Source organism: Asterias rubens, chromosome 9 (genome assembly GCF_902459465.1).
Source record: "Asterias rubens chromosome 9, eAstRub1.3, whole genome shotgun sequence".
NCBI classification, from domain to species: domain Eukaryota; kingdom Metazoa; phylum Echinodermata; class Asteroidea; order Forcipulatida; family Asteriidae; genus Asterias; species Asterias rubens.
This window is the reverse complement of record NC_047070.1, coordinates 7,362,051-7,376,272: the sequence shown is the minus strand read 5'-3', so window position 1 is coordinate 7,376,272 and position 14,222 is coordinate 7,362,051. Positions and strand designations below refer to the sequence as shown.

At 39.7% G+C, this 14,222-nt stretch overlaps 1 protein-coding gene across 2 annotated transcripts; it reads left to right on the top strand.

The window, feature by feature from the left end:
* The first annotated feature begins 75 nt into the window (after nucleotides 1–75).
* On the top strand, nucleotides 76–12,314 carry LOC117294908. Of its 2 annotated transcripts, none has more exons than XM_033777458.1 (6): nucleotides 76–517; nucleotides 3,939–4,166; nucleotides 5,394–5,464; nucleotides 6,876–9,098; nucleotides 9,982–10,193; nucleotides 11,835–12,314. In XM_033777458.1, the coding sequence occupies exons 2-6, from the start codon at nucleotides 3,956–3,958 to the stop codon at nucleotides 11,908–11,910; spliced, it is 2,793 nt and encodes a 930-aa protein (XP_033633349.1). In that variant the 5' UTR covers nucleotides 76–517; nucleotides 3,939–3,955; the 3' UTR covers nucleotides 11,911–12,314. The 2 variants fall into 2 exon arrangements, with proteins under 2 accessions (XP_033633349.1, XP_033633347.1); XM_033777456.1 differs by having other exon boundaries at nucleotides 78–517; nucleotides 3,935–4,166.
* Nucleotides 12,315–14,222: the final 1,908 nt, after the last annotated feature.

The window sequence follows — 14,222 nt, the reverse complement described above, 5'->3', positions numbered from 1 at the left end:
CCAATAAAACACATTGAGTACTATCACAGACAGTATTGCGTGCGAGGGGATTCCCCTTTTGCGCGCAGTCAAATCGCTGATTGGTCCAATATATCTCGTGATCACATTGCACTGAAAGGGGCCAGTCTGGAAAATTCCCGGTGTTGCAATAATGGCGGACTGTCCTTTGTAATGAATAAAAACTGGGGTTTCCAAGTTCAAGAATAGAAACCTGGAAAATCCAACTTGTGCACAATACTGACGACGTCACACTACATGATCACGCCACTCCCTCTTTAGAAACTGGCACGACTGGAGCACCCTGCACTCTGCATAATTTTGAGGCAGATTTTATGAGTATCAATTCATACTCGTATACTGTCTGACTGACTGATAATTAAAAGTGATATTAATTCAGTCAGGAGGAGCAAGATTGTTCCTCTTTGTTGGAATGCGAATCCCGAATGGTTACTGACTGGTGGGATCCACCGAGACTAAACTTCGCGCTGCTGTCCTTAGTTGTCATCCACACATGAAGGTAAGTCTAGCAAAAAAAAAATGCTTTTAAAAAGACAGTCACGTACACTATTCTATTGGTAATTGTCAATGACTAGCCTTCACAGTTGGTGTATCTAAACATATTCATAAAATAACAAACCTGTGAAAATTTGAGCTCAATCGGTCATCGAAGTTGCGAGATAATAATGAAATAAAAATAACCCTTGTCACACGAAGTTGTGTGCGTTTAGATGGTTCATATGCATTTCGAGACCTCAAGTTCTAAATCTGACTCTGAGGTCGCGAAATCAAATTCGTGGATAAAATTTTCTTTCTCGAAAACTATGGCACTTCAGAGAGAGCCGTTTCTCACAATGTTTTATACCATCAGTCTCTCCCCATTACTCGTCACCAAGAAAGGATTTATGCCACTAATTATTTTGAGTAATTACCAATAGTGTCCACTGCTTTTAAATTGTATCGTTCCTTCTAAATCTGAATTATTTAATATACTAATAGTAAATAGTGGGTAAACATGGTAATGATGGTGTATAACAGTGGCATATATAGCTAGGACTTTCTAGAACTATTTCGGTTTCGTCCTCGTCCGGCTATCGTCTCCCGTTACGGGAGACGATAGACGGACGAAACCGAAATAGTTCTAGGAGTAGATGTTACTTAGACCCAGTAACTGGAACGCTAGATTCCTTTTCGAAATTTTGACATTATAGGTCATACAGATAATGTCAAAATTTTGAAAAAGGAATAGAGCGCCCCAGTTACTGGGTCTAGACAGTACTGTACAACTCCCCAATGTCATCACTTATAGTACAGGATGGGGGGGGGATGGGGGCTAGAAAACAGTTTGTCAGTGGGCCATGCTGCAGGGGGCCACCTTTGTTGGTCCATACTAAGTCCCCCATTTTGGTTATAGACCTTATGCATTGACGTCATCCAACCGCCATCTTTGAGGTCAAATGGTGACAAAACAATCGAATTGCACATAGATTTGCCAATGAACAACCTCCTTTTGACCTCCCCGCGGGGGCGCCGTACTGAAATGACGTCATGTGCATAAGGTTTATTGAAACATAAATCTACAGTACAGTGTAGTTGCGATAACGATCGACCCTCGACTGACGGACGAGTTGTCTGACACAATTCACATGTAAGCAGGGGCTTACTGGATCGGTGTATTCGGTCGGTCGCGGCCGGGCTGCCAGCACAGGCTACACAATGCCTCACACGCAGCACTACGATTGGGCACACAAAGCCGAAGCTCCGTCCACTTAAAATAGCAACTTTGGAATTTTGTGACCCTTTCGCTCCGGGCTATGGTAATTTTTTGTCTTTTTTCTTCAAAACATTTCCTCAATGGTGTTTTGAGTGTTGTGAAAGAATGCAATATTAGATCAAAGCTTTTTATGTCCTTCGAATTTGTGTCATGTTTTTCGAAAGTGGTGACTAGGGTAGCTGTCAAAATAGTACGAGTTGGACAAAAGTCCCTTTTTGCAACAATACTAGGTCGTAATCCTCCGGCTTCGCCGTCAGGAGGAGGGTTACGTTATCGCAACTTATCATTATCATGGTCATATACACCAATCCGGGCACGCAAGTGCTGGGCACCAGGCGCCACTGCTGCGGTGAACTTGTGCCTAAAGACAAGAGGAAATCAAGTTCCGTTTCACTCGTTATGGTTGGGGGGGGGGCACTGGAATGGACCCTTCCCATGAATTATGCTAGTCACATTCACGCATGCGTACAGACTCTGTTGGTTGGCAAACGCCATAGAGTTGTGCACTAAGCAGACGCGCAATCGTGTCTGCGTCATGCACCCATTAGCCGTGTACAAAACAGTGCGATGTTCCCTCATTTTGCCAACCAAAATGTGCAATTTACATATTTCATGGGAAGGGTCTATTGTTTTTGTTACCTATTATCCAATCTTGCAAAAAGTATATATGTGGTTTATTCCTACTCATGGCATTATGCTGGTCTAGAAAAAAAATCCTCTGTGAAAAAAAAACGCTTTGAAACTCTTTAGAACTTTTCCCTTACGTAACAAATGGTTACTTCTTTTTGTAATCACTGGTATTCTGCATGCTACGCTGGTCCACAGTAACCAGCAGTGCATGATTTTATACATGAACTGTTGGTTTTTGTGTGACTTATCTCTCGGGCGATACTTCAAGACATGTTCGAGGCCATATTTTAGCTTTAGATGGCACCCATCTCTTTCGTGCAGTAATCACATTACTGATATTTTGAGACCAGTGACTGTATATTAGAATGGTCTGTTAATTGCCTTCACTGGGGGTCAACGGAGACAATTGATTGGACGATAGTTGTTCTTTATGTGTAAAAACATGCGCGTGAGCTCACCGCCCCTGTAGCATATCGCGTTATAAATGCAAAAGTCTATTGATACATTTTCATCACTTGTGCGCAAAGTGGCAATGAAACTAAGATGAAGAACTGGCAATAAAGCAGCTCAAAGTGCAAATACTAGTTGAAAAATGTACATTCTGGTTGAGGGGCTATTTATTCGCTAGTTTCCAGAGTTGGTCCGTTTTCACTCGTAAATAAATCCACACATGATCAGGTTTTGAACAATCAGTATTTAATTTAAACTGTCCGAAGGTATTTATTTAAAGCACAAACATAGTGTCAAGCTGTGGCAAAAAAATCCCACTATTTGGCTAATAGTTTATTCGGTTTTGTTGCCCAAGATTTCAATATCTGAACCAGAGTACGTACGAGGTATCAGAAGTTGTAAAAAAGAGACATGAAAGTATGAGTGGGATTTTTAAAACAACAGGTTGTTTCTGAAACGGGAGAGAACTTTTTTCCCCGGTTAGATAGAGTCTTTCAAATAAAAGCTTTTCTTATGAAGCTTTGTGAGGTGACCATGCACCCACTACCTTTTAGCTTCACCCCTCCCCCCCCACCCCAACACACACAAGTGTGTAAACACCTGCAATCAGGGACCCTCCTTTGTTCAACTGTTTGTGATAGCAACGGGGACCATGACCACCCTGAATTATCAAGGGTCTCATGTACAAAGGGCATCAACCCAGCGTTTTTTTTTTACTTTATTTTTGTATGCAAGTCGCCCGACACACAAGGCCTGAAGGCCACTACAAGGTGTGGGCTACAACTATTTTTTTCCAGAGGCGGTTGCCACCTACTCCTAGGGCTGAAACAGGGTTGCCCCTTTTACAGTCCATACGGATGTAGGCTTGGGTATCATCAGTCCGAAGCCTGGCTGGTTGAGCAGAAGGCACTACCTCCCCAATTTTATGTAGCAAGTGTCATGACCGGTATTCGAACCCACACTCTGCTGATCAAATACCAGAGCTTGAATCTGGTGCTCTTAACCACTCGGCCATGACACGCCACAAATAAAATTAGCAGTTTAGAAACTATATTGAAAACCTTTTAATTCTGTTTTCTTTAGATAGTGACCTGACCGGTAAAAATGGCAACGAATTTTGTAGATACGTCAGACTTCACAGGAAGAGCTCTTCTGGTGGAAGGCATCGGCAGTGTACACTCACAAATGCAAACTGCTGATAAGATAACCATCCATTTTCAAAAGAAGTCGAACAGAGGCGGTGATGTGACAAAAGTGCTCTATCCACTGGACTCCAACCGTGATGCTGCAATTGTAGTGTTTGATGATGCAGAACGTAAGTGATTAAGTATACAAATATTGACTGCTTCGAGTGCTATGGTTAAAACTACGACTCCCGAGGTGATCTCGGAGCGTCCTATTTTCCTGAGGTGCAGCCAAGGGAAAATGGGACTGTCTGGGGATCACCGAGGGAGCCGTAGTTTTAACCATAGCACGAGTTAAAGCAATCAATGTTTATTTTATAACACCCCAACAGACTGTTTATCAGCTTCGTACACATAACGTTCGTACGCGCGTTTCAGATACACAGATGCACAACTGATTGGGTTCGAGATGGGTAGAAAGACGTCTGGGTACTGTACGTCATGTGATAGTCGTCGGACTATCATGCGTCAAAACGGCCGCCGTCTAGTAAACTAAGACATATCATGTGACGCGCTCTAAACCAATGAAAAGGCAGAATATTTGTAAGGGGTGTTATAATAAAGACTAGAGAGTTCACTGTACACTATTGGTAATATTTTAGAATAGTTGTGAGTATAAAAACTTACTTGGTAACGAGGAATGGAGAGTTGTTGATAGTGTAAAACATTGTGAGAAATGGCTCCCTCTGGAGTAACATATTAAGAAAGTAATTTCTAACTAAAATGTTTGAATTTAATTTGAGACCTTAGCTGAGGTCTTGAATTCAAGCATCAGTTAAAAGCACACAACTTCTTGTTTGCATATGTTGATATACACCAAGTTAGAAGACTGGTCTTTGACAATTACCTAAGGTGTCCAATGTCTTTAAAAGTGACGTACCGCATGCATAAATATTAAGAGAGGCGTATTGGTGGGCAATGTCTCTGTGCGTTATTCAGTGAAGTCAGTGAAGCGCGCATTTTTAGACGACACAGCGTTTTACATGTAAACATAACTGCCAACCAAAATGGTGAGCGTACGACAGTCACTGCATGTGACGTGCGTGCAAGGGGCAAATAGACAAATAAAGAGAATATCCACATCTTAGAATGAGAAGGGCCAAAGGAAAACTGATGAGACATGTCAAATGTTTACAATGGCGATAAATTGAGGAGTACATTAATATAAATCGAATACTCATCGGAACTATTTAAGGGTACCATGGGAATACCTTAAAGAAATGGTGACAGCTTGCTCAGTCATGAACCTCGGATAAAGATAAGATAGTAAGTGAGGAAAACAATTTCTAATCAGTAGAAAGGAAACGAGTGACGTTCAACTAATTATAGTTTTTATTAATTTTACAAACCTTCTACAGAACGAGAGTCTGCATTGCTTCATCGACATGTGTTTCATGAAGTCAGTTTAAGAGTGCAAAGATTGCCACCTGTAAGTATAATTCATTTCATCTTGGCTGACTTTCCCTTAGATTGAGCACCGGGGTAACTGTTATTATGTACCATAATTATTATCTATCAAGTAATAAACCACGAGGGAAACTGACTTGCCAAATAATTAGGGTTTGAGCGAAGACAAATTTACTGGATTAACGTATCAGCGTTCTACCAACTGAACTATCCAGCCCTTATATGTTGGACGTCTCCCTATTGTTAGTCAATATCTTTGTTCGGGGCGCAAGTTAGAAGCCATGTAACAGCTATCTGGGATATAGAGCAAGGAATCACAACCTGGGAAGCTGCAGCCAGGGGATCACCTTCAGCTCATTTTCTACTTCCTGGGAATGCAAAGTCTTTTAAATAAAATATGTGCCACCCCATCGACATTTAATTCAAGTGCAGCAAATGTAAAAAAGTTCTTGTTGTCATGAAAGAGTTAAAGGGAAGGTACACGTTTGGTAATTACTCAAAACAAATATTAGCTTAAAAACTCGGGTAACGAGCATTGGAGAGCTGTTGATAATATAAAACATTGTGGGAAAAGACTTACTCTGAAGTAACGTAGTTTTTGAGAAAGAGGCAATTTCCCACTAAAATAATAAAAGACTTCTAGCTTCTTTTATTCCTATCTGAAAGCACACAAATTCGTCCAACAAGGGTGTTTTTTCACAGGCTTGTGATTTTATGGTTATGGTGGGATACACCAAGTGAGAACACTGGTCTTTGACAATTACCAAATGTGTAAACGTGTACAGTGGCTTTAAGGAGTGTAGTTGGGTGGGAGAAACTTAGGGATTTCCCTGACATGGCCCTCCAAGAATGTTGTCTTTCGCATAGGGAGTTGTAATAACAAAGCCCGGGCGACTAGTACGACTATTGTGTGTCAAAGTCGTGACTATTGATTGCTTAGACTAGGCAGGACTACCATTTTCAACCACTCCATTGATCAAGCTGCCTTGAATACTACCATAAAGTCGTGACTACCTGCTTGGTGAACCAATTGTGAGTCCCTCACAGCTATTCGCGACAACCTAATGTATTTGTAAGTGACACAGATCCTACATTCCTTTCAGAGTAAATTTTACTATATTGCGCCTGCTGCAAACAATATTTCGCAGTCATCTTGGGAATTAAAAATTAGTCCTGACAGGTGTCAAAGTCGCAACTTTTTGTGAAGCTACTATAAGTGGTAGGTCTAAAACTCGCTAGTCGCCCAGGCCTAGTAAAAAGCAAGTTTGAGAAAATAAAGATGTAAAAGGTTGGGACAAAAACACATCAACTTGTTGACCTAAATACCATCCCCCTATACTGTATGCGGTATAGCTAAGGCCATCTACCCTACTCATGATATATATCACTGGTATACTCCTCATAAATATGTTTTTTCTCTCTCTCTCTTTCAGATCTTCAGATCAGTAGAAGTTGAGATTGACCCAGTTTATGTCAAGCTTCTGCCTAACATTGTCCACGGTTTGATGCGCAGTCAAGGGTCTTCTAGGACCTCTAGTTTGGGCAGACAGAATAGCCATAAGATGTCTTTCTCATCTTTCAGTGAGTTAAGATATGCAGAGGAGGAAGTATATAACGCTATTGCCAGACAAAGTGAGACATCTACTTTTTCCTCAACAGCATCAGGTTTTTCTTCTCCTGAACAGGTTGATCCTGAGGTCTTAATTTGTCGCCCTACAACAGAAAGAGACAACCCCTCTGCCGAAGAAAGGAATTTTGAAGATGAGGTTGGTCAGGAAGGAAACAGATACCAGTCAGAAGATGGTGGTCCTGAGGTATTTCATGGTCAGCGGAAAACAGAAAGAGATAACCCCTCTGCCGCCCATGCAGCTTGTGACATGAAGATTGAGGAAAACGAAACGAGTACCACAGATGTTGCAATGAAAGGCCAACAAACCAGTGGCAATGCTGATGATGGTTCCGCGACTGAAACAGATCACACTGTTATCCTTGACATGTTTTCTTTCAGCTTCTTGAAGAAATTTGAAAAGGCTGCAATTGAGAAGATTTTGAAAAAATATAAAGTTAGATGGGTCCAGAAGGAATGCAATTTCTCAGTCAAGGTAACCTTTTTACCATATAAGAGCAAACCATCAACAATCGAGATTCAAAAAGCTGTTGATGAATTCACTACACTCTATCGGACAACTCATGGTACGTTATCCAGGAAAACAGTGGATTGTCCTTCTGTAATAAGTGTCGATTTATTAGAGAAGGCAGCTTCAAAGACTTCCAAGTGCTATCAGAATGATGTCTTTATCGAACGGCTTCCTGGTTCTCCTGTTCGCTATGTCTTTCTCAGCACTGTTGATGTTGAAGAGGTTGTGAAGTACTTCAAAAAGTTAGCAGACATAAAGTCATCAAAGAAGCTAAAAACTCCCTCTTCTAAAGATACAAAGACTGCATCCCCAGATAGCACAGGGTCTCAGTTTGGCCACACTCAGGTTGGTCGTGAATCGTGTTTTCCTTCAACCATCAGTTACAGCTCAGCACTAATTGGACCAAGTAGTAGTCCCCCACAATCAACAGGTGTATTGGGCGATGTACACTTTGTAACCAATGAGGGGATACATATTTGCATTCGGAAGGGTGACATTACCATGCAACGAGTAGAAGCAATTGTCAGTCCCTGTCAGCAAAACCTGCGTAAAACAGCAGGAGCAGCAATGGCAATTGAGAAGGCTGCTGGGTTTCAATTGAAAAGTTGGTGTCTTGACTACTTGCAGAAGAACAATTTTTACCAGGTGGATGTGATGAAATGTCTTATTTCACCAGGATTTAACCTGTGTCCCACTATTATCCATGCAATCGGCCCTTATTCATCATACAATATTCAGAATTTCATGAAGGAGTTGTACCACACCTTTCTGAACTGTTTATGTACAGCTAATCTTCACAAGATTACGTCTATGGCAATGCCACTGATTGGTTCAGGCATGACTGCTGGCCCAAAAAAAGATTGTGCTGATGCACTTGTTGAAGCAGTATTTGACTTCAGTTGCCAAGGAAACAAAACTAAAGATCTAAGGGACATCTACCTAGTGAACATTGACGGGGAAGCTTCTGAGGCAATAAAGTTGTCTTTTGAGGCAAAGTTCCAGACCCCAGTCACAAACCGATCTGTCCCAGCAGCTACCAAAGCTGGAGATGATGTTCCTGATGCAGCACATAGGATGAGTGAGGAGAGCGCCAGGCTATCTGACATTCAGAACGCTCAGAATGGCTTGAAAGAAATGGCAGCTGCTCCAAGTAAAGGTGGCTCTGATCAGTTCAAATCTGATAAAGCATCTGGCACCAAATCATCCACAATGAGCTCCGAAACAAGCTCTGCTGGTGACAAAACAGCTGATGATTCGTGCCCTATCTGCTTAACGGATGTCAACAAAGATACACCTGTGCGGGTATTGAGCTGTAAGCATTGGTTCTGTGAAACATGCATTAAAGAACATTTACGGAGCAGTTACAGGTGCCCTATATGCCGAGCAGTGTGTTGCCAACCGAAAGGAAACCAACCAAAGGGAACTATGAAAGAACAAACAGAATATTATGACCTTCCTGGCTTCAAAGGAGTTGGTTCCATCACAATCACCTATGACTTACCAGGTGGGAAGCAATTGGTAAGATGAAATAAATTTGATATTTGTGTTTTCAAGTAGGGTCAGTAAACTAGTAATAAAAAAAACATTACTTGATTACCTCAAATATTACCTGGTATAAAGTATCAATCATCAACAATTTAGGCTGTTAAGGGTTTTCTGACAAAAACCTTTCAATTGATTATCTACAAAACCTACCAGTTGTGTTTTAAAATTAGGGAGAAGAGTGCCGACGAGCTCTTAAATGGCTGTTTAAAACCAGCAGGGACGTGGCCGTATGATATTTAGGCCCAAGCAAAAGGCTCTTATCCCACGCCCCTGACCCTGCCGGTTAAACAGCCATTTATAAACGAGTCACTACCCTTTTATTCCTATTCATAAAAGCCCTCGTGTAATAAAGCAAAATAATTTTCACATTTATTTTTAATTTAACAATTATTGACAATCTTAGAAATTTTTTGAAGTTTGTAAACTTTCAAAATCTTTTGTTAAAATGCTTTTTGCGCGTTTGGTTGTGTTTCTGCGCGTGTAGAAATATGTTACGCACCAGCACTAAGAGCTAAGTAAAATTGGCGTACATGAGCTTGCGCGCCAAACACGCAAAGCTAGCTGGTTTTAAACACCTCTATAGCTGTTTCTTTATCAACTGTTTAAACACCCCCGTGTGACACACTCTCAACCACTAGGAAAAACGGAATTGTCTGGGGTATTATAAATAAACTTTAATGTATTTAAAAATGCTCTAACATAATTTGAATGAAAGTGCTAACAACAACCTATCAAACAATGTTGTTTGCATTGAGTCTTCTGCATACATTCATAGAAGTAAAATGTTCAGTTATGCTATTAATCTAATTATCATTGATTAAGAGTTATGAAATATTACTCTATACAATTAATATAGGATGGTCATCCAAACCCAGGGAAGCCCTATTTCGGTGCTACACGTACTGCGTACCTCCCCAACAACCCAGAAGGACGTGAAGTTGTTTCTCTTCTGAGGAAAGCATTCGATGCAGGACTTGTGTTCACCATTGGACGGTCAATCACCACTGGAACAGAAGACACTGTCACTTGGACTAGCATTCACCATAAAACAAGTCGTTCTGGTGGACCGTAAGTATACATGTAATCCCTCCATATTTGAAACTTTGAGATAACAAAAAGTAGTGCTCTTGCTGCGAGGGTAAACTTAGCCCTCTATGTGGGAAATGTCATGCCTAAGAGAGGTTCGTGGTAACACCATATAAATATCTCTTTTTGAGTTATGTTGGTTCTGAAAAGAACTGGTGGTAAACCGTTCTGTTCTTTTCAGAACCAACACTACTCAAAAAGAGATATTCACTTGGTGTTACCGCAAAGTTGTAATTCCACCATGCAAAGTCGTATCTTTCTCTAATATCAAATTTGGTCAGTACTGAAAACATCTCTAAGTCATAATTTTCCACCTTGCAAAGTTTCTAATCCTTCTAAAATGTGTGACCAGTTAACATTTCAGATTTAAAGTAGCGGCTGTGGTGGAAAAAAAACATTTAGAGGTAGGGGTCATAGATTGGTTTTCATCAAGGTAATGCTGGTTTTACAGTTGTCAAGAAAGATATAATAAAAGGCACATGGGCACATTTCCGATGAATACAGTGTCTACTTTTTAGTGGCAAAACAGAAAAAATGTAATTTCATCATGACAAAATTAATCCATGTAGTGACCAACTGCACATCTGACTGCAGCACTCCTTTAACCTTTTGAAATATTACATTTGTGAAAGTTTAATTTTATTACTTAAAATCTACAATTTTGCCAGAAGACACTATTGGTAATTACTGTGAGAAACGGCTCCCTCTGAAGTGACATAGTTTACGAGAAAGAAGTAATTTTCCACAAATTTGATTTTGAGACCTCAGATTTAGAATTTGAGGTCTTGAAATCAACCATGTAAACGTACACAACTTCGTGTGACAAGGGTGTTTTTTCTTTCATTATTATCTCGCAACTTCGACGACCGAGTGAACTCAAATTTTCACAGAATTGTTATTTTATGCATATGTTGAGATAAACCAAGTGAGAAGACTGGTCTTTGACAATACCAATAATGTCCAGTGTCTTTGAGGTTAGTATTTTGAGTTATAAATCACGTAATTGTTAAATTTGCATCTGATCATGAAAAATTATTTGTACCCCAACTATGATTCATCTCGATGCTCTCTTTATTGCAATGATTCAGATAATGTTTTAATAAAAATCGCTGCAGTGTACCCGCTGCTAAAATAAAGGTTTTGGTACTGCTTCTAGCTACTGGGCAATCTTGATGGTCTAGTTGGTAGGACACTGCTCTAGAATTGCAAAGGTTATGAGTTCACATCCTACTCGAGTAATATGGCTATGATTTCTTTCATAGAGTACCGACTATACAGTGCTATTACACACATCGGTCTATATGGGTAAAACCAAAACTAATATTTGTAGTTTTCTTGTTTATGGTATGTGTACACTGCTATTTTCAAGAAAATTTTCTAGTTTGTACTCTGCTCTAGAATTGCAAGGATTATGAGTTCACATCCTGCTCGAGTAATATGCCAGTGATTTCTTCACAGAGCTCGGGAAAGTACTGAGTATACAGTGCTATTACACACATCAGTGTATATGGGTCAAACCAAAATTAATATTAATTGTGGTTGCCTTTTTTATGATATGTAAACACTGCCAAGAAAATTTTCTGCATAATCATTTAAGTGCCTCATCTTTCTTTCTGTCGTCAGATCTAACTATGGATATCCTGATGCTGGTTACCTGAAGAGAGTGAAGGAAGACCTAGCTTCATTGGGCATAAAGTAGACCTAGACACATCTTGCTGATCATATTCAGTCTAGGAGGACTGACTCCACACACGCAAGTTTGTATACGCCTGCAACCGTGGACCTCCTTGTCCCTCTTTTGCAACAGCTCCCATTGGTTTTGTACACGTTTTCCATCTTTGGACGTTTCCCGAACCGTGTACCTTTTGTCCTCTGTTTTTATAGGTCCCCGGGTTAAATGTGGGGATATACCTACTCACCCTGAGATGGATTTCCAATCTAATGAAACTAAAGGAACACGTTGCCTTGGATCGGTCGAGTTGGTCTTTGAAAAGCGTTTGGAACTGTTTGTTATGAAATGCAATTGGTTGTTAGGTAGATAATATAAAAGTAGAATATAATGATCTACACAAACATCCCTCAAAATTTTGTGGAGTCAAAATTTTGACTCCATAAAATGGCCGACCTTGTTAGTTCGCGACGTAAAAGGAAAACCGTGCAATTTCAAGGCATGATTATGTGGATCATTATATTCTACTTTTAGAACATCTTTCTAACCATATATGCATTTCATAACAAACGGTTTCACAAGCTTTTCAAAGACCAACTCGTCTGATCCAAGGCAATGTGTTCCTTTAACATTTTCTTTTCAGATTTACTGTAGGCCTATGTACTGTACTAAAAGTAAACCGCATGATGTTAAGGTTACACTTCGAATTCTGGCAGGTCGATGTTCCGAGTGACCTCTAATGTATGTTTCTGATCCTAATCCTAGCCAACCCTAAACTGAGACCCTAGCATGCAGATCACGATGGGTTATCAAAACATAGGGTTGTTGGAACACAGGGGTTTCAAAACATAGAGCAGTCACCGATTGCCCGTTTGCTGCAGGTGCAAAGTTTTTGCTAGTTTCAAATTTCATCATTCACTAGAATGCTATGTGACAAAAAAATGATATTCTGTGAAGTTGAGCCTTTCAAAGACACATTAGTATGGCTAATCCTAAATTGTTCTTACTTAAACCCTTAAAGAAATCAAAGCTGTTTGTAATGGATGATTTATGGGGTTCTGTTAATCTTTCATTACACAAATCCTCAGTAAACTGAAGCTTTTAATGCATTTCTAATTGGATTTTAATAATCCTTATGGCTCACAGTGGAGTTGTAACACACAACCAAACAGGATAGGAATGTTTGACAAATCTTGCTCAACAAGTTCATCTGCTGAGCAAAAAACAATAGTGGGCCAGTGCTAAGCGATGCTGCTTATTACATTGTGTTCTGTTACTCATTTCTACTATTAAGCAAAGCATGTGTGCGCTCAGACAAGTTTTACGGCTTTGGAATATTGGGCTCTATTAATAATCTCATTTCAGAATGTGACACTGAAAAGAATTGCATAGCCCCACAAACTTTATTGAATTGTAAGAAATATCCACTAGATCATATGTCTTGTAGCTCAAAATGTTACTGGTCAAAAGTAGACCAAATGATTTATTTCTCTAAGTATTATCTGAACTCAAAGACCAGTGTTCTCACTTGGTGTATCCCAACATATGCATAAAATAACAAGCCTGTGAAAATTTTGACTCAATTGGTCATTGAAGTTGCAAGAAAATGATGAAGAAAAAACACCAATGTTGTACATAATGGCTAGAAGTCTTTTATTATTTGAGTGAGAGATTACTTGTTTCTCAAAAACTGCGTTACTTCAGAGAGAGTCGTTCTCAGTAAGGTTTTATGCTGATACATATTTTGAGTAATTACCAAACGTGTACAGTGCCTTAACGTATGCGTTTGTAAATCTCAAAGAGTATGTACTTTGAAAACACTAGGATTAGAGGACTCATTCTCGGATGTGATAAAAGCCATTGCTTATTACAAGATGATGACCAGTGGTTCAGTGAGTACTGAGCCCTGCTGCTCCTTGTAGGGCCAGCACCTCATTCAAAGAGTACCACATTGATTCAAATGAACACAAGTTTCTAATTTGAACTTATAAATCTGTATATACATTTATGTAAAGTTTGTGATGGAATACTTTATGAACAGAATATGTGTTGTTGGCTCTTTTTTTTTTTTTTTTTTTTTTTTTTTGGGGGGGGGGGGGGTTGTAGGAAAGTAATTGTGCGACTTTGACAAAATTATAAAAAAAGTTTAGATAACTGGATATGTATTCCTATTCTTAAATGAAGTGTACAGTTTTGAAAGTTAGAGTTGCAAGAATGTCTGACACTTTAATCAAGTGTCATTTTTGTTCTAATTGTTGCACATAATAATATCACCGGGGCATATCATTCAGTTTTGTTCAGTTGCACACTGAACTGAAGTGATTGATTAAGTGTAGCTTATA

Excerpts from the sequence above, each read along its gene's own strand:
- LOC117294908 (XM_033777458.1), top strand. The coding sequence starts at position 3,956 with ATGGCAACGAATTTTGTAGATACGTCAGACTTCACAGGAAGAGCTCTT. Across the intron at positions 5,465-6,875 it reads GAGTGCAAAGATTGCCACCT|ATCTTCAGATCAGTAGAAGT; the intron begins GTAAGTATAATT and ends TCTCTCTTTCAG. Across the intron at positions 9,099-9,981 it reads TACCAGGTGGGAAGCAATTG|GATGGTCATCCAAACCCAGG; the intron begins GTAAGATGAAAT and ends CAATTAATATAG.